At 50.6% G+C, this 19,433-nt stretch overlaps 2 protein-coding genes across 3 annotated transcripts; both read left to right on the top strand.

Moving 5' to 3' along the window:
• Positions 1-176: 176 nt before the first annotated feature.
• cdk4 (cyclin-dependent kinase 4) lies at positions 177-6,143 on the top strand. The gene is made up of 7 exons (XM_029150627.3): positions 177-436; positions 3,618-3,983; positions 4,245-4,412; positions 4,539-4,648; positions 4,929-4,979; positions 5,063-5,198; positions 5,327-6,143. The coding sequence occupies exons 2-7, from the start codon at positions 3,630-3,632 to the stop codon at positions 5,426-5,428; spliced, it is 921 nt and encodes a 306-aa protein (XP_029006460.1). The 5' UTR covers positions 177-436; positions 3,618-3,629; the 3' UTR covers positions 5,429-6,143.
• An 824-nt stretch (positions 6,144-6,967) lies between these two features.
• On the top strand, positions 6,968-18,660 carry LOC114855458 (arf-GAP with GTPase, ANK repeat and PH domain-containing protein 1-like). 2 transcript variants are annotated; one of them, XM_029150622.3, is made up of 20 exons: positions 6,968-7,839; positions 8,269-9,532; positions 11,934-11,992; positions 12,178-12,265; positions 12,342-12,427; positions 12,531-12,672; positions 12,755-12,889; positions 12,968-13,089; positions 13,184-13,345; positions 13,429-13,512; positions 13,626-13,730; positions 13,817-13,976; positions 14,056-14,184; positions 14,265-14,402; positions 14,526-14,585; positions 14,758-14,909; positions 15,674-15,764; positions 16,093-16,315; positions 16,391-16,694; positions 17,009-18,660. In XM_029150622.3, the coding sequence occupies exons 2-20, from the start codon at positions 8,404-8,406 to the stop codon at positions 17,288-17,290; spliced, it is 3,651 nt and encodes a 1,216-aa protein (XP_029006455.1). In that variant the 5' UTR covers positions 6,968-7,839; positions 8,269-8,403; the 3' UTR covers positions 17,291-18,660. The 2 variants fall into 2 exon arrangements, with proteins under 2 accessions (XP_029006455.1, XP_029006456.1); XM_029150623.3 differs by having other exon boundaries at positions 6,968-7,639.
• Positions 18,661-19,433: the final 773 nt, after the last annotated feature.

The following is a 19,433-nucleotide window of genomic DNA, read 5'->3' on the forward strand; positions in this document are numbered from 1 at the left end:
TGAGGCTGGTGAACTTCAGTGGTATAAACTTGTTTCTACTCTAGCATAGTATGGGTCTTACCTGCACTATAATAATATTATTGTTAAACCTATCAACTGTAGCAGACGTTGTTTGGCCTCGGTAGTGCTTTAAATGCTTGGAAGATGTTGAGGTGAAGGCTTTGGCTCCGCCTCCGTCAGAGTTGGACGCAACAGGAAGAGACGAGGCAGCCCAGTGTGAGCGCAGGGCAGCCGGACCCCGCGGAGGCCCAGATCACAGCGCTGCGTCGGCTCCTCCGCACCGGATCCACTGCTGGGCGCTGGACGTCAGCACCGAACCGAACCGAGCCCAGCCCAGCCCGCCGCCCGGGACCCGTTTCTGCAGGAGCCAGGGCAATACGTGGCACTGAGCATGTTCTGCTCGTAGAGGACCTGGCCCAGAAAGGAACCAGGCGAGGTGAGCACGGCACCCGAGGCTGCTTCTCACACGCAACGCGACGCTTTCCACGCGTAATGTGTTGTTATACGTGGAGGAAAGGCGGGCGACGGGCGGGGGTCCGCGAACTCCGCCACGTCAGTGAACGCGTCGCCGACGCGGAGAGAAGCTGCGCGCGACCTGTTGCTTCACTTTCCAGCAGTTTAATTAACAAAGGAGCGCTATGGAGGCGCACCACGTGTCGGGTGGCGGAGTGTTCCGCCCGTCTGGCCTGCTCGTCCGTGCCCCCGCCCATTTGACCCCAAACACCGTATCGTGTCACAGGCGAGCGTGCGGTTCTGGTGGTCCGCTGATCGGTGCTGACGGTGTTCTGGTGAGCAATAGGCGCCGTTAGGTTACTGACCGCGGTGCCAGTGGAGCCTCCAGGTGTTTACATCTGTAACATCTGTTCCGTTTGCTCCACGGGGGGTTGGTTGACAAGTCGAGCAGAGGCTGACGACTTCCTGCAGGACCAGAGGAGGAGGACCACAACGATCTGAGGCTTTAGAACGTCTATATCTGTCAAGAAAAACACGCTAGGGCCCATTTGCCAAAGTGACGCCAGGTTCTAAAGGTCAATATCTTTATAAAGTCTGAGGTAACGCACAGTCGCGTTTGGAACCACTGTGGTGCTGTTTGACATTTCCACCGGGCCTCCTCCCCCGTCCTCCGCTCTTTACCGTATCTCAGGCTTTCTCGGTCTCCTTGTGACTGTGCTTCCTCCCACAGTCGCTGACACGCAGCGCGTGGTCCGCCCACAGAGGAAAGCTGCACGCTCACCCTGAGCCGTGGACGGCACAAATGTGACCAATTAAAACCTTTATATTTAGATGCAAATGTCACCAATTGTCATTTGAATTCTGGATTCATGTTTTGATTGTTTGGTTTGTAATAATTGCCAATGGACAATAATTAGCCCGACTAATTACTCACTTGTGTCAGCTGGGACTTGGTGAATATTTTGGGCAAACATATTTGATGTGTTTCCTCCTCTGCCAATCACACTATGTCCATTTATTTGCAAACTGGATAACTGTCCTCGTGACAACCCCATGTTTGTTTTGTTGCAGTCCAAAGTAATCACGCTCTGCTTTAATTTGAATGGTTTTTTTATGCATGCAGATCTTTGATTTCGGCCTCTCGTTTTATGCTGCTTCTCCTGTTTCGCGTGTCTTTTGCCAATTCTCAGCCACACCGATGATTTGCTTCTTCCAGAGTCCTTTTATACTGGGTTATACTTTAAATCGGGTATATGTATATGTGTGGTGCTTAACCATAGTGTTTATACCATAAAGCTTTGGAAAATGTTTGAAAAAGACAAAATTCTTCTGGGCGTCCTATACATGTCAACTCTCATTTATTATATAAGAGCATATCATGTTATTACAACTTTATTAATTATATTACCAGTAGGCTCTAGATGAAGCATCTTAGTGAAGAACACGTAGACGTGGTAGTTGTTTCAGATTAAAGTATGAGATTATTACACGCCAGTGATCATGTTTGGTGAGTTTTGTCTTATTTTCCGAAAAGTCAGGGACTTTGTATTTGTTGCAGATGCAGGAATGTAGGCAGATTCTTGTCTTGGTCTGACTCAACTTTCATTGCGTAAGAGGAAGAAATGTGGTGTGTTAAACATGAATAATGCAACATTGCTACCTCCTATTAACTACAGTTCCTACTGACCACTTCAGTAATTGTGGTTTGGCTTCATTTGTATTAAAACCAGTATAAGCCTGATGTCAGTCTACTTTCCGTTTGCTTAAACTCGTATTTATAATAACCCTCTACTAAATACCTCCATTCATATTCATGTTAGGCTGGTTTTTAATTGCGGAGCGGTTGTCTACAAGCCCATAGTCACTGGTTAAATGTTTTGTTTCTCAGCAACACGATGAGTTGGACAGAAGATAAGTAAAGTATGTTGTTAATGTCCTTTTTAGATGTTTGGTTTAAGATACAAAGATGAACATTCACCAGAGCTGAAGCAGGCCAAGCGTCGACACATGTGGCTGACGTGTGATTCTTATTATCCACGTGCTTCTGTCTTGGGTTTCACTGGTGAGGATTGTGTTTGTTGATAGGAAGGATAAGTCAACATGAAAACCAGAGATTTTGTTAATCTGAGAAGAGAGATATTGCACAAACACAGACATGAAAAAAATGGAAAGTTCAGAAAGAAATCTGCGCTTTTTGTCTCTTATTCATGATGTAGTCAGTGTAGCAAACTGTGCTTTCCATCCCTGTAATGGGGAGTCTGGTGAAGGACTCATAAACAGAGCACGCTATGATGCATCCATAGCATCATTGTCTGGTGATCCTTCTGATGGGGAGAACTGGGGGCGAGGAGCCGATCAGAAGTGCTGACGTACTACTGAACTGGTTTGGCAGTTTACAGGTTGGGACTTGAGCAAAGAGCAAGAACAGGTAGGATGGTGGCGGCTCGGAGCCGGAATGGAGCCGGTGGATGAGACGCAGCAAACCGAGGAGGAGGTAGTTTGGTAGTAGTTGGAAACGTCTGCTGACCCGTGTGGCTTCTCTGAAGAGGTCGGCGCCTTGAGTCAATGGGCAGCTGTGAACGTGACCCGGCCCCGTTGTACAAATTGGACACGAGCGAGAGAGCAGCCCTTCCCCGTTTGCACTGTCTGTCGCCTCCGAGGACCCCGTGTCCTCTGACGCTGATGAGGGTCAGCGCCCTCCCCCCTCCCCCGCCTCCCTCTGATGCATCCTGCAGCCGACGAGGCACCAGAGAATTCCCGGAATGACAGCTTATAGATAACAAGGCACCGTCCTTTTATTCATACCAAAGCATGAATAAATTTACATGAACAAAACCTAAAAAAAACTTTCATGTTGCGGTGCTGGCGAATTTGAAAGCGACTTCAGCGGTGGCTCTCGGAGACAGGCTGCTGGCAGCGTGACTCAAAATAGATTCTGTGGTCGTTCGGAGTCGCAGCTGTTGAAGAGCGCGCGGTAATTTCGGATATGAGCGGTTTGGACAAAAACGACAATAAATTTCAGCTTGTGCAAAGTGTTATTGTGAGTGTGAGGACAGGCCTGACTTTATTTGTCCAGCTCAGAGGGTTTGTGCCGTCGCCACCATGATGTCACGTTTGTGTCATGCTCTTGGACGTTGATGTTCGGTTTCCGTGCTTCCTCGCAGTCGCAGCCGGCCATGGCCCACACCGCCGGCATCCAGTACGAGCCGGTGGCCGAGATCGGCGGAGGCGCTTACGGGACCGTGTACAAGGCCCGCGACACGGAGAGCGGCAAGTTTGTGGCGCTGAAGAGCGTGCGCGTCCAGACGGACCAGAACGGCCTGCCGGTCTCCACGGTCCGAGAGGTGGCCCTGCTGAGGCGGCTGGAGCAGTTCGATCACCCCAACGTGGTCCGACTCATGGACGTGTGCGCCACCCAGAGGTCCGGCCAGGAGACCAAGGTCACGCTGGTGTTTGAGCACGTGGACCAGGACCTTAAGACCTACCTTGAACGAACCCCGTCTCCCGGCTTGTCCCTTGAGCGTATTAAGGTGAGACAAAAACGAATGAGTTAGCGCTAATAAGCAGAGTTGCTGCTCCTCCACGTCGAGAGGAGCCAGCAGAGGAGTCTCGGGCGCCTGACGCCTCCCCGAGCAGGTGCTCCAGGCATGTCCCACCGGTAGGAGGCCCCGGGGTAGACCCAGGACACGCTGGAGGGACCAGGCCTTGGGTCCCACCGGAAGAGCTGGAGGAAGAGATGATTTAGTCTCAATATGCCTGTATGTGTGTATGTGTGTGTGTGTGTACTGCAGGACCTGATGAGGCAGCTGCTGTGTGGTCTTGCATTCCTTCACTCTAACCGCGTGATGCACAGAGACCTGAAACCGGAGAACATCCTGGTCACCAGCCAGGGTCAGGTGAAGCTGGCTGACTTTGGACTGGCCCGGATCTACAGCTGCCACATGGCCCTCACCCCCGTGGTAAGAACCCACCTGGGCACTCATTTGCATTCCGGTGTTCTGCAGGTTCACTCACAGGCATTTAGTCGTCAGCTTCTCTTCCATTGTTGTTACTATCACTTGTGACTGACTGCATGCGTCTCGCAGGTGGTGACGCTGTGGTACCGGCCCCCCGAGGTGCTGCTACAGTCCAGCTACGCCTCACCTGTTGATATCTGGAGCACCGGCTGCATCTTCGCTGAGATGTTCAGGCGCAAGTGAGTCAGCAGAGCAGATACGAAAGAGAGAGGCGCAGCTGCAAATGTCTGTCAGAATCAAAAAAGCTGGAAAAAGCTGAAACGTGACCCAGCACCGATCAACAGGGGGATGTGATACAGCGCCATCTGCTGTTAGGAGCCACACTGTGCATTGAAGATATGAGAATAAAAGCTATTCTGTGATATGATTATGTCAAAGCTGTTTTCCCTCCATGCACAAACACTGACAGGCGTGTAAATAACAAACCGGCATCAGTCTAACTAATGCTTTCCTTCTTAGGCCTTTGTTCTGTGGAGAATCCGAAGTGGACCAACTTGGGAAAATATTTGAGTGAGCGTCAAATCCGTTTCCTCCTTCTTATTTAGCTGAGAAAGACGTGCGTCATGCAAACTGAGTGTGATCTGTGGCTTCAGGGTCATTGGGCTGCCGCCCGAGGAGGAGTGGCCGACCGACGTCACGCTGTCCAGGAAAAACTTCCCCCTTCGCACGCCTCGTCCAATCGCCGACTTCGTTCCGGAAATAAACGAGCCGGGGGCCCAACTATTGCTGGTGAGAGGAGGCCACGGTCCAAACCTAATGACAGCGCATCCTACCTGGACCCTGATTCATGTTCTGGTGTCATGGTCTGATATGAACTGATGTTGATCTAATCGCTAATGTTCTTTATTTCCCCACAGAAAATGCTGACCTTTGACCCCCTGAAACGAATATCCGCCCTGAACGCACTAGAACATTCCTATTTCCGCGACGAGGAGACATTGACTCAGACAAAAACCTGACGCCCTGCACTGAAACGTGCAGCGGGAGGAGACCTGGCCTGATCAGAAGGGAGATTTCTGTGTCATTCAGTGCGCTGCCTTTCAAGGTGTCCGGTTTTGAGTTGGGATTTTTTTTGTTACGTCTGCATCATTCAAGATTGAACCTGTGACACGGAATAACGAACGAGGAGGAGGGAGCACGAGGACCACCGACACCATTACCATTATGTAAATGTTACAGATAACATGTCTTCGAGGGCAGTACCAGTGTTTTAGATGGTCGAGCTGTTTGCCAGTCGTCTGTTATTCTGACTTCTGTACAGTGTTTAGAACGAAGGGAGCTGAGGCGCTGTCTCTTACAGGCTGAGCCCTGTCTGACACGCACACATTGGAGCGTTTAACTCCAAGACACTTTCATGTATTTGGGTTCACATTTCACATAGGAAACGAACAATAGCAGTGTGACAGTGTGACAGACGCTTAAAAAACGTAGAAAAGCGCTGGTACTGCCCTTAGCAGTAAACGACTGTACGGTATTTGACTTGAAGGTCTGAACTTCATTTCCTTTAGAACTGTTCTCTGTCACTAAAACCATCACTACGACTACCAGTAAACAAACCACCCTCCACATTCAGATTCCATTTGTATATTAACATACAGATGACATAAATTAGTCTTGTAATATTGGTTAAGTAAGTGAAATGCTAACAAATAAAGAACAAGTATTCTAACTACACAGCTTTTGTCGTTTTAATATTGAACAGATACGCATTTATTTACTGATACTGCACCTCCACTTCCACACATCCTGAGATTTAGCTACTGTGGACACGCAGTAGCTGTTGTAGCAGAGGTCCTGACGTGGTCTAACAGTATATAACTACGCTTTTATGCACTCGTAAGAAATAAAACCAGTGAATGAAACAAAAAGATTCTCCAGAACAATGCTTCTATGGCCATTTTTTATTATGAGGATAAAACTCATAAACTAAAATGGGATGTAGTGAGGAAAGTGCCGTAGCTGTTAGATGTTTTGCATCATCTGAACACACACATTAATGGCAATTATGGCAATTTCCTCATTGCGGGGCAAATAAAGGTTTTCTATTCTAATGTAAACGATGAATAACTGTATAGTACCTCAACGGCCTTTGACGACAGTGACCCAAAGCGAGAGCTTCCTATAGCCGTGGATTAAACCTGCTCAACGTTGATTCCTAGATTTTTGATTGGATTTTTTTTCTGATTTTGTAATTTACACTGGGGGAAGATCAGTCACCTCTGCCCTTTTACATGAGTATTATTTATTCCTGGCGTCCTTTATTCCCGTTTTTAATAGTCTTGATTTTAAAAATCCAGACCCTTTGACTCCATCAGCATCTTTAGCCCCGTTTCCATTTCCCTTTCTGCTATTTAATTAGAATAAATTCACTCAGCCTCCCTCCATTAACGTCACGTTTTATTGTCTATTGCATCTGTTCTGTTCCCATTGTATTTCCTTTCCTAATTATGAACAGGCATTCATAATTTCCCCGAGCATCCGTACTCCTTTCTCCGTCAGAAGGGACGGGCGGTGAAAGCAGGAGCTGCCCATGAACCGCCGTGGAGGAGGAGAGGGGAGAGACGGAGCGGATGCATCGGCAGGAGCGGAGCTGAGCTTTTTTTATTCTCCTCCTCTCTTCTTTCCTCTCCTTCCCGTCGTCCCATCGCCTCTTTTGTCATGTCGCCACAGATAACGAACGTGGCCACGGACCTCCGGCGTCTCTGCGCGAGCCTCGCAGTCCCAGCCCACTGAGCCGGATCCCCGCGTGGAGGAGCTGGATGCGCGGAAGGCTAACGGCGGGCTAAACGGGGGGGGGGGGGGGGGGGGGGGGGCTGCAAGGCTCCGTGGCAGCGGCGAGAGGAGGAGAAAAAAAGAGGAGGGGCTGTGGTGAGCTGGTGGGCTTCCTCTGCCTCGCAGACACATTTTATTGACTTGCTAATTGGATGAGGCACTCGGAGGAGAGGATGCGGTGACCGAGAGGAGCTGCTCTCCGGAGGAGGGATACTGATACGGGGGACGCGCCGCTCACACTGCGCACATCCAGCTACTTTCTTCCCTCCTTCGGTCTTCCTGGGGACGCGACAACAGATGTTTTTCTGCATCTCCCAGTGACCCTCGCACCGTGCACGCAGAGCCGGACGCATGACATTGTCGAACGGAGGCTTCGGCTGCCAGACGCTTCGTGACAAGTGAAGAATTTCCATTTTGGTGTATTTTTTTCTCTCTCTCTCTCTCCCTGCTCCTCTTTTAACCTGTTTGTCTCGCGGAGCCGTCAGCCGCAGGTCTATTTTGTCCGCCGCCTTTGATGTGCCTTTTGGATACGAATGCTAATCTGATAAATCAAATGCACCGGGAGCTGTGCGGTGGATGTTGTGTGGCAGAAATGAAGGTATGACATGAGGGGAAAAAACAGGCAGACCCGCGCTGTAGCACGGTGGCATCATTCAGCCACTTCTCATTCTAGTCCTCGTTAAGAAATGGATCAAGCCAATGCAACGACTGTTGCATAATTCCAGCTTCAAACCTCAGCCTCACACACAGAAACGCTCTCCCCGCGTCCGTCTGCGAAGCCACACATCTGATCCGTGCAGAATAAATGAGTTTAAGGGGCAAAGCGGCGCTGGAGGAGAGAAGGGCTATGAATGAATCTGGGGTAGAGACCAGTAGTAGCGGTGTGCTTTGAAGAGGATTAATGGAGGCATTAGGAAAAAAAACAGTCTAGACTTGTTTCACCACTGGGTCAACCTTTGATTTATACATTGTGGAAATGTTTTTGCTCCTCTTATCGGACTGACTTCTCTTCTCGTCTCTGTTAAAGGTGCTGAAGAGGAGGCAGTAGTGTGATACCAGCCGTTCTCAGCGAACCGAGGTTTTGCCGTCTCGTCCTGGTTGCCATGACCGAGTCCGGCTAGGTCAGAGAGCAGGTGCCGCTGTGCCGAGGTCTGCTGTCCCCATGAGCAAGGCAGGCAACCCACAGAAACGCACCACCTACCTCATCTCCCTCACTCTGGTGAAGGTTGAGGCTGTGCCAGAGGATGAGGCGGGGAGTCAGATAGAGGCTCCTCCAGAGGGGGAAGGGAGCCCTAATAGACAGGAGGAGCGGGAGGACGTGAGCCATGGCCCTGAAAGGGCGGAAACGCCGCCGTGCGTGGATGTGGGGGAAGGAGAAATCGCACAGGTGGTGGAGGAGGAGGAGGAGGTGGAACAGGTGCAGGTCAAATACGGCAGCCCCAGCGAGAGCCGGGCCAAGCCTGAGTGGAGGGAGCCCCCGCTGCCTGCGTCGCTCGGCAAAAGCAAAGACGCTGGTTTCGCTCACCAGCCCGTCCGGCAGCTCATCAAAGTGTGCGCCGGGTCCACGTCCGAGGGCACTCTGCTCAGAGAGGGGCCCCGCTCCGAGGCCATGCGGCCCAGGACGGAGCTCTACCGGGAGCCGCCCGTGCTGTTCCTGAAGGGCGAGAACGGATCGGACCTGGGCGGCCGCTCGCGCTGCAGCCTCCCCTTCTCCGTCCCGCCGCAGGTCAGCCCCCGTCCCGAGGTGGTGCTGAGGTCGCACGCGGGCGGCAACGCCACGTGCTGGAGGGAGCTCAGAGAGGCCAACGCGGGTCTGTATCACTCTGCTAAGACTCTGGACCGCCGCGAGCAGTCGCCCTTGGTGGCCGGCGCCGCCCTGGGCCCGTACAGGGCGTCCTGGGCCGACAGCGACGGCCGGGGCACGCTCATCCGCCCCGGGGCGCCCGGCAGCGGGGGCTTCTCCGGCATCATGGCCAGGGACGGCTCCCAGGGCGAGGCGTTCAAGGCCGGCGCCGCCCCCGCGCCCCCCGCCGGCGCCGCCGACGGCTCCCGGCCTCAGAGGAAGGTGACGAGTCGCACCTTGGACAACAGCGACCTGCACTCGCCGTCTGACGACCCGCGGAGGGGGAAGGAGGGCCAGGCCGGAACCGTGCAGCGGGCCGCCCCTCGGGACCGCAAGATGCTCAAGTTCATTAGTGGGATCTTCACCAAGAGCGCGGCGGCGCCGCCCAGCGTCAGCACCGCGTCCTCGCTCTACCCGGCGCTGGAGAGGGGTTCGAGTGAGGAGGAAGGTAAGGCCGGCTCATCCAGTCATCAGATGTGAAGCAGGTTTTAAAGCTGTCACTTCATTCATTTTCTTCCTTCTTCCCATTTACTAAAATATTTTAGTGGTTTTAATCAATTGTTATAATTTTAATCAAAATGGCTTCTTGTGTTAGTTTTAATGAAGTGAAGCTTCTCTACTGTGATTCCAGACAAAGGCATCTATTAAAAAATGGCACCGTGAGATTTAAAGACTTTTATTTGACATTTGTTCACAATTATAATCAATTATCCATTACAACCATTATCGGATGAATATTCAAAGCAAACAATCTACTGATCACTAGTTTTGTTTTACACACCGAGATAAAACGTCTAATATAAAACATCTGAAAACAAAGGCGGCTCCTATAGGCACAGCTGAAGGCAGCGTAATAAAAGGCTGTGATCTCGCTCGGCACTTGCTCTTATGTACACAGAGGTTGGAACGTCTGGATGTGGATGACACTCAGACAAACAGAAAAGAGTTCACGCTTGTCAAGAAGTACAGAAGCGCTGCATGAAATATTCAGGCTCCTCCGCTTGAAATAAAGCAAATGATGCAACTTCTTCCCTCTTTATTAATATAGTCTCAGGAATATAATCTTTGACAAGGAGTGTTGGTTTTGGAGTAAGCTCTGAATAATTTGTCAGGAGTAAGTGGGACATGAATAATTAAGGTTGGGGATACACAGAGCTGTGTTCATGGCAGGAGTGAGGGGAGTGGGACCGTGCTACTTCCTGCTCTGTGTGTAGAGTTAATCAGCCTGCAAATGAGACCTATTCATGCTTCGACAATGTATTGTGATTACGTGTCTTTATGCGAAACTGTGTCACGTCTGTGATATAAGAAGATTATGTCAGCACTGCGACCACAGATGTGCATCATTGCATACATTCGTAATAGAGGATGTTAACGCTGGAGACGCGCGGCTGAGCGTTCGCAGCGTCTCCGGCGGATGTTGGGCCTCTGAGCTTCAGAGACACGCCGCCGTATCCATGAGAGACCGTTTATGATATACAGGCCTGGACTGGAGGCTTCTGGAAAATTGAGTTGCCATGGCAACAGCAAGCCGTGAGTGATGCTGTTCGGTCTGCGGTGTGATGCTGGATGGAGGCGAGTGTGGGCGTGGGGGTTGCCCACAGACGGGGAGGAAGGAAAGTCGCAGGGGCTCAAAGTTGGATTGTGCCCCCCCCCAAAAAAACCCAAGACTCCGCCCGAGAATAAGCAACATGACCCCCCATAACAAAATAACACTCTGTATTTATATATTACCTCCGATACTGGCTGTATTTTTCTCAGCGACATGATATTTTCTGTGGAAGTGTAGCTCTGACCTCAGAATTAAAAAGTGAGCTGTGGAATTCATTTTAACAGCTGCTGCAGCGTAACCGGGCTTTCAGCCTTTTTAGCTTTATGATATTTCTGTGGTTTATTAATATAAAAATCATCTTTACATCCTGAGCACGTCGCTGGAGGATCGCGATCCCCGTGAACAATGAACTCGACGTGGTTTGCCATAATCTCAGCCATTTATCATCCTGACACTTTAAACGCGATAGGATTATTTAATATTAACACCCGGCCGTCATGTTGCTGCTGCCAAGCGGAGGTCCCCATCACTTAGACACAAAGCCAGGGAGCCAAAACAAACACAACTCTGTCTGTGTTTAAACATTCAGTAAATGGAAGCTCGTTTATGTAAAATATAGAATCGCTAAGAAATAATGTTCCCAAATGATGCTCTGCAACGCGGTTCATTCACAGTCACAGTCGGTCTTTGTGTAAATATCGCCTCCTGTTTTGTATCATATTTCATGAACGCTTGCATTGAGCGATGGACTGATCTGATTCTGGAGCAGTGCGAAGTCACAGAAGGACGTGTTTGCGCGTCTCTGACGATGCTAATGTCAGTCCCAGTCTCTAACGAGATGAGTCACTTGATATCACTTGTTCTCAGCCATCAGAGTCCTTTTCATTATGTCTGAGCCCAAGTAAAAGCTCCGACACTATGAGAGCTCTAATCTTATCAGGTTGCTGTGTCTCATATTCACTCTCTGGACGCCTGCTGCCTGTTTCCCTGCAGTCACGGTCAGTGTAGTGTAACACACTGGATATGCAGGACTCTGACCAGTCAGTTTTTTTCCTGTCAGTCTTCAGGGCTGAATAAAATTATCATATGACATATTCTCTAACTTGTGTAGACTTGACTGAATTTTCTGCAGACAAAAAGACTCTGACTCCCTGTCTGTCACTGAGACCGAGGACGTCAGGCTAAACCTAGCTGGAAATGAGTCCAGAGCTGGGACGACTGTGGCGTGACACAGTATGACACATTTGTCTTTTATCTTATTTATTGTCTGTGTCACTTCGCGCTCTGTGTTTTCCAGCTGCATGCACCAGCAGCCAAGAATGGACCGTGAGCCAAACGTCGCAGGAGCTGCACCTGGTAAGATCGAGGAGGCACTCCTCTATTACATGCATAACTGGGGCCATAATGTGTGGGAGGGTGGTGGCGGCTTGTTGATTTAATGAAGGGGTCTGGGCCACCCTGGGCCCCCCCCTCTGCCCACCCCTGGCTTTTACACACCGGTGATTATTTTCCTCACGAACGTCCACCTGTCTGTTCTCCAGGGCGTTTTGGGAGGTCTGTGCAGCGGCAAATCGGCTCTCGTCCACAGGCACCTGACAGGAAGTTACCTGCCGCTGGAGAACGTTGAGGGTTAGTGTTGAGTGTGTGTCACATTGTGTTCCTGCGTGCCTTTTCTGGCTCTAATGTGTATGTTGTGTTCTCGCAGGCCGTCAGTACATCAAGGACGTCCTGGTTGATGGACAGACCCACCTGTTGATAATCAGGGAGGAAACAGAGCTGCCAGGTGCTCAGGTGAGTTGGGAGCTGACCTGTATAGTCCAACTAATTAGGCATCAGGCATATTAGTCCTCTCTGGGTCTATTTTTAATGTGACTCCTCCTCTACTCTTCTTCAGTTTGCTAGTTGGGTGGACGCGGTCATCTTGGTCTTCAGTCTGGAGAACGAGTCCAGCTTCCAGGAGGTCTACAGGATCTACCACCAGCTCGCCGTCCACCGGCCCGTGGCCGAGATACCGTTCGTCGTAGTCGGCACTCAGGGTGAGACGATGAACGCGAACCCGCGCCGCGATTCCCCCCCGCGGGGGTCGAACGCTGTTACAGCTACTCGTGCCTCCTCCAGATAAGATCAGCAGCACCAACCCCAGGGTGATCGACGACGCCCGGGCTCGGCAGCTGTGCTCGGACGTGCGGCGCTGCACCTACTACGAGACCTGCGCCACGTACGGCCTCAACGTGAACAGGGTCTTTACCGACGGTACGTGTCCGAGCTCGGTGGAAACGCGGCAGGAGAAAATATAATATGAATGTTAGGGTTTGGCTTCTTCTTCCACAGCTGCCCAGAAGATCATGACAGCCAAGAAACAAGCCGCTCTCCTGGCTTCCTGTAAATCCCTCCCTAACTCGCCCAGTCACTCCGGAGGCTCCACCCCAGTGTCCGGAGTCTTTCCGGGACAAGTAAGAGCCGCCTTGGCCTGTCGCACTGTGCACCGCGGGTTGGTCCGCCGTGAGGCTAATCAAAAGCGCCGTCTCCATCTTCTCCTCTCTTCAGGCCAGCAACGGCGGCCAGAGCAGTGATTACTCCTCGTCGCTTCCCTCCACCCCCGTGATCAGTCACAAGGAGATCGGGCGGGCGTCTCGAGGGGAGAAGCAGGACGGCGCCACGCCCGGGTCGGTCCGCAGCGCCGCCCGAAGACGCACCGCCCAGTTCACGGTACCAGTCAGTTCTCTGGCTCTCAACCAGTTCCCCGTGTAGTTGTCGTGGTTGATGTGGTTTTCCCTTTTCCTTCGGTCCAGGGTCGGAGAGGCAGCGACTCGAACCGAAGGAGTGCAGACTGCAAAGTGGACCTCGGCAGCGGGCGCTGTATTCCCATCAAACAGGTACAGCAGGACACAGACCTGCGGAACCTGAGGAATGGATGCGGGTGCTCCTGGTGACCGATAAGTGTGAGGCGTCAGTCGTAATTTCTCTGTCTTCGCTTCCCCTCCATCAGGGCATCCTGCTGAAGCGCAGCGGCAACTCGCTCAACAAAGAGTGGAAGAAGAAGTACGTCACGCTGTCCAACGACGGCATCCTGTCCTACCACACCAGCGTCAACGTGAGTCAGCGTGTTGACGCAGCATTTCAAGGCGTTTAACGCAGCGGTGGCTGCTAACGGCTCCGGCCGCATGCTTGGCTCGGCAGGACTACATGCTGAACACCCCCGGGAAGGAGATGGACCTGCTGCGCGTGACCGTGAAGGTGCCGGGGAAGAGGCCGCCGCGCGCGGTACCGGCCGGCGGACCTCCAGCCGGGCTCAACGGCCGGGCCAAAGACGTGAGCGGACCCGAGGGCGTCGGCCCAGGTGACACGATAGATACGTTTCCCACATGCTGAACACATGTAATAGATGTTAGAGCACACGCTTACGCTCATTATATCAGTCCCTGTAAGTGCCAGTAGCCTCCTGCAAGTGGAGGAAATGGAGGAGTTCGGCGGCACACTGTTCCTGAGGAGCAACCGAGGGCCTCAGCGAGGCACGTCCACGCTCTCCAACCACGCGCAGAGCGTCGGTGAGTGAAGGACCCGCAGCAACACCCGTGGGCTCGGAGGCTATTTATATCACTCTGTGATTTTACGATTGCGGCGCTAGACTCGGCGTTCGAGGGGGGCTCCGGCTCCTCGTTCACCAAAGATGTGGGATCCGCGTCCCCGGTGGGCGACAGGAAGAAGCACCGCAGAAAGAAGAGCATGAACCAGAAGGGAGACGCAACCATTGGCCAGGCCGATGGTAACTGCCCCCCAAGGCCTAATGATGGAGACCATAATCATTATATTACTTGGTGATAATTATTTGGAAAAATAACAGCAGAAATTATTAACTTTTATGTCCTCTCCACTTCTTCTTGTGCAGCCAAGCGCAAAATGTGGAAACTTAAAAGCTTCGGTAGCTTAAGAAACGTAAGCAAGACAGGTAATGTTGATCGGTCGCGCTGCATCTGTGAACCTCTGTTCATTGTTACAAACTACTTTATCCTCTTTCTTCGTCTAATTGTGGTTAAAACACCACAGCCTGAAACAGGCTTCGGTGCAGGAATGTCTGCTTCTGTGCCAAATGCCGTCCCCTGTTTTTCCCCCCGTGTCAGATGAGGATAACTTTGACTTCCTGGTGGTGTCGAGCACTGGCCAGACGTGGCACTTTGAAGCCCAGAGTGTGGAGGAGAGAGACTCCTGGGTTCAAGCCATCGAGAGCCAGATCCTCGCCAGCCTGCAGCTGTGTGAGAGCAGCAAAAACAAGGTGAGAGCCACTGTTTGGAGACTGAGTATCTCAACAAATGAGTTTTTTTCTGTTCTTTTAATGATTTTTAATGTATGGTTAATATTAATAATGATAATAATAACTGCTAATCATCAAAAATTATATGCAATGTTAGAAGAAATCTGCATCATTTAACTAAGAATTTCTAAATAAATAGGAGGCAGCTGTGTCTATTTTATTAAGCGAATGGGATCCACCGCGGTGAAGTCATTTTCATGCAGCAGCTAGAAACATAAATTACACATTCAAAGGTGCTGTCATATAGTCAGAGCTATGGTCCTATTATATGTGCACTCGTGGACTGACTGACCAGCCTGGAGTCTCTCCTCAGCCCATTAGAAGACGTTTACTGCCCTCCCTTCACCAAGAAACGATGGTGCTTAATTTGCCATTATTAAAGCCTGTCCCATCCCAGACAGTTGTGTCCAGCAATGGAAAGCGGAGAATGCGTCCTGACGCAGAATTAGTGGGAATGATTACTTAAGTCTTTATTATAGTTCTAAGCTCAGTGCAGATCTACTAAGAGGCCCAACCTTCCATTATAGCAGCAAACGGCCATTATTAATGATAATGTTCATCCACTGCAGCCTTCGAAATGATAATTATGGGTATTAATGAGATATGAGAGAACAAACAGAGAGACTGTGTGTGTGTGTGTGTGTGTGTGTGTGTGTGTGTGTGTGTGTGTGTGTGTGTGTGTGTGTGTGTGTGTGTGTGTGTGTGTGTGCGCGCGCGTGTTCCAGGCTCGCAGAAACAGCCAGAGCGAAGCTGTGGCTCTGCAGGCGATCCGGAACGCAAAGGGCAACAACTTCTGTGTCGACTGCGATGCTCCAAGTAAGACTCTCTGAACTGATGTGACACACGTTAGTACTGTGCTTGTACCGACTCATTCCAGCTCTGTGCATGTGTCGTCATTACAAACTACAGATTACTTATTACTAGAATAATAATCAAAAACACGAAGCCTTATTGTAAACATGCAGGCTGTGGAATAACCCTGAACGCGTTCCATTATACAGCAGAGACCTAAATGCACAGCAGTAATGTATGTCAGAGGAAGGTTCCATTGAGCAGCTTCTCTCAGACTCCTCCAAACAAGGCGGTGAAATGAGGTCGCAGCCTGATCTCCTGCGTGCACCCGTCTCTCTCTCTCTCTCCCCAGACCCGACCTGGGCCAGCCTGAACCTCGGCGCTCTCATTTGCATCGAATGCTCCGGGATCCACAGGAACCTGGGCACGCACCTGTCGCGCGTGCGCTCGCTGGACCTCGACGACCTGCCGCGGGAGCTCACGCTGGTCCTCAGCGCCATCGGCAACCACACGGTCAACAGCATATGGGAGGCCCGCACGCTGGGCCGCCGCAAGCCCGCGCCCGACGCCACGCGGTAGCGGCCGCGAACGCCTCACGGTGCGTCTGGGTGAGAAGATGAAAGCGATAACCGTGCCTTCTTTCGTTACAGAGAGGAGCGCGAGTCGTGGATCAGGGCCAAATATGAGCAGAAACTGTTTGTGGCGCCGATGCCGCCGCCCACTCCCAGCGAGGGCCCAGACATCACGCTGTCTGGCCGTCTCCTCTTGGCAGTGATGGAGCGCAACCTCCCCAAGCTGCTGCTCCTGTTGGCTCACTGCACTAAGGAGGACATCAACGCTCCCATCAGCCTGGTGCTCTCCTCCCGCTCGCTCCTGGCGCTGCGCTTGCCCGGCTCGGCGCTGCTCGCCGCCTGTCAGCAGGGAGACGCGGTGATGACGCAGCTCCTTGTCTGGGTGTGTTTTTCCCCTCCTGTCCCGCTCGCCTCATAGGAGGAGCGTATTATTAGCGTTAATAAGAAGCTTCCAGTTCAGCGAGACGTCAAAACAATGTTTAGTTATGCAGAAATGGCAGAAGGCCTTTAGAGACCTGTGAGTAATGCATTTATGGAGGAGCTCTTAAACAGCTGAGTCAAGGTGAACTATGTGAAGGGAATCACAACCTTAGTCTTTAGATGCAGGACGCTCCAGGACCTCCACACCATGTAATGAACCTAGCTAGATTTCAGAATCTAACCCCGTCTCTGCTTCCTTTCCTACATTCTCCTCAGTACGGCTGCGACGTCCGGTACCGCGACAGTCAGGGGCAGTCGGCGCTGGCTCTGGCCCGCGGCGCCGGCAGCCAGGAGTGCGTTGACATTTTGCTGCAGTACGGCTGCCCCAACGAGCCGGCCCACTCCCTGGCCCCGGCGGTCGGCTTCGCGGCGGCCGCCACCTCCAGCTTCCCCGTTGCCATGACGCAGAGCCTCACGGTCGCCACGACGCTCAAGATCTCACACAAGAGCGGCGGCACCAGCCTGAGCTACAGCACCACGAGACGAGCGGTGTCGTAATCGAACCCGTGGCGCGCGTGTGTGTGCGTGTGTGTGTGTGCTCTGCCCTTATAATGTCCTGTGCATCCACCGAAACCAGCAGGGCCCATGAACATGTGGCCAGATGTTGCGTTCCCGGAAGCCAGATGAGGTTTTAGAGGGTGCGTGCGCATGTGTGTTTTTAAGGGATGGAATCACTCACGCTGATCATCATAGCATCAACCAGATGCTGTATGTTCAGTTGGCTCCAAACGATTTAACCAAAACGCAAGGTTTTCAGCTACACGTGACATGACACCCAAACTCCTCCACCTTCAGATTTAATAGGAATGTATTGCACTGAATACCAGCTGGGACGATTTATACTTTCTCACGGCAGCGATCTTGAACTTTACCGTCCACCGAGTTATAAATGGAAATCTGCGGCTGAAGCACCCAGAGCCCAGTATTACAGAAGTGCAATAAGTTCACTATTTGATAGATGGATTTCTCTATTTTCAAGTCTTTGGCGCTTGAAATTCCAACGTTAAACACGACCGTGCATAGAAATTATAACGACCACGAATGTTAAACACATGAAATCTTGTGTTCTCCTCAGCCGGTTGATCAGTGCATCAGAATCTTGTTTAAGCTCATTTATCACAAGCTGGAAAGGCTGTTTTAAACATAATCAAAGCAACTGTATAGAGATGCAGCGATAAAACACCACTGATGATATTCTACTCGTTTCAAAGTGCTTCGTTTTCCAGATGTTATTGTATGATTTGTACAGCTGTATAAAGATCTAAGGGTTCCACAGAGCTGTCCAGAGATTAACTGTGCAGCATCTTGGTTCGGTTTTCCTTTGATAACCACCAAATTAACTAAGATGTTACGTTGTTATTACTGTGTTTGACATTAATAATGTTATGAAAGGTTATTATCAGGACCAGATTTAGTTGCCAATGAAACAACTTGGTTCTTATTGAATGTATACAAAAACAGATGATTTAAGTTCATTATAAGCACTACTGTGTTTTTTTTTACATGATGCAGTTTTAGTAGACAGTCGGGGTGATTTACGTTTTAAGTAACTAATATTATTAATGCTGTGATTAATAGAGATAAATAGTTTGGTTCATTAGATAAAAACCTGGTTCTGAGTGGTGAAACTGGGCCTTTGGATGATTCTATTTACAATGGCTAAAGACTAACATGAAGTGAAGGATGAATATTTACAGTAAAATGCTATCAAAGCAACTCTCCTGCAGTATTGTATGTACTTTTGTGTTGATTTTGGAACCTCACTGTACATGTCTGTGATGTAGGCATCTCTCTCCATTTGTATTTTTTTACTCATGCATTGATACATAGAGCGTTCACTATCAATACATTAAGGCTCCTGCCCAAGACGTGCTGTTCGATTCAGTGTTTTGTGTGTTGGTGCATTTTTGTGTGTGTGTGCGTGTGCGTGTGTGTGTGTGTGTGTGACGAAAGCCAGTGGAGTTTTTTTTTTATTTAATACATATACAATGAGGATTTTTTTCTAGTCAAACAGATAAAGAGACAAAAACCACAGAAAGCCAATGAATATAGCTGGTGTTGTTCTATATAAGATTTATAGGTGGGTGGTTTAGGAATAATATTAAAATACCTAATACGACTCTCCAGCCCAAACAAAGACGTCTGACTACGGATTTAAGAACATGTATGTTTGTGTAGTTGTGCTCATTCCCTACGGTCCACGCACGATTCAGCTGGTGAAACTTTCACGCGAGTGTAACATTTAAGGAATCAGCGACGTTCCGTTTCCTGTGACGCTTCGAGTATAAAACTAATTAAACCACGACGCGCGGAGACGCGGGTCGCTTCAGCGGCTTGTTGTTCCGCGTAAACAAGAGTTAATGGGAGTTTGACACCCGGCGCACGGTGCGCGCAGCCGCCCACGGCGCGGCGTGACGCGCTGCTGTGGAAAACATCCACAAGGTCACTGTGAATGGGTTCCCGAAAACTCCGCAGCATCAAGTGGCTTCTCGTAATTTCGTGAATCACTGACCTGCAGAGATGTCGCTGTTTGCGTGGTGTAAAACCACACGGTGCATTGTAGGCGTGACAGGTGAAAACACGTCTGCGTTGTCGTTAACGCACAGCACGTTAAATCTATTTATTGCTTAGTGGCCATCTG

The sequence above is a fragment of the Betta splendens genome, chromosome 5 (genome assembly GCF_900634795.4).
Source record: "Betta splendens chromosome 5, fBetSpl5.4, whole genome shotgun sequence".
Taxonomy (NCBI): Eukaryota; Metazoa; Chordata; class Actinopteri; order Anabantiformes; family Osphronemidae; genus Betta; species Betta splendens.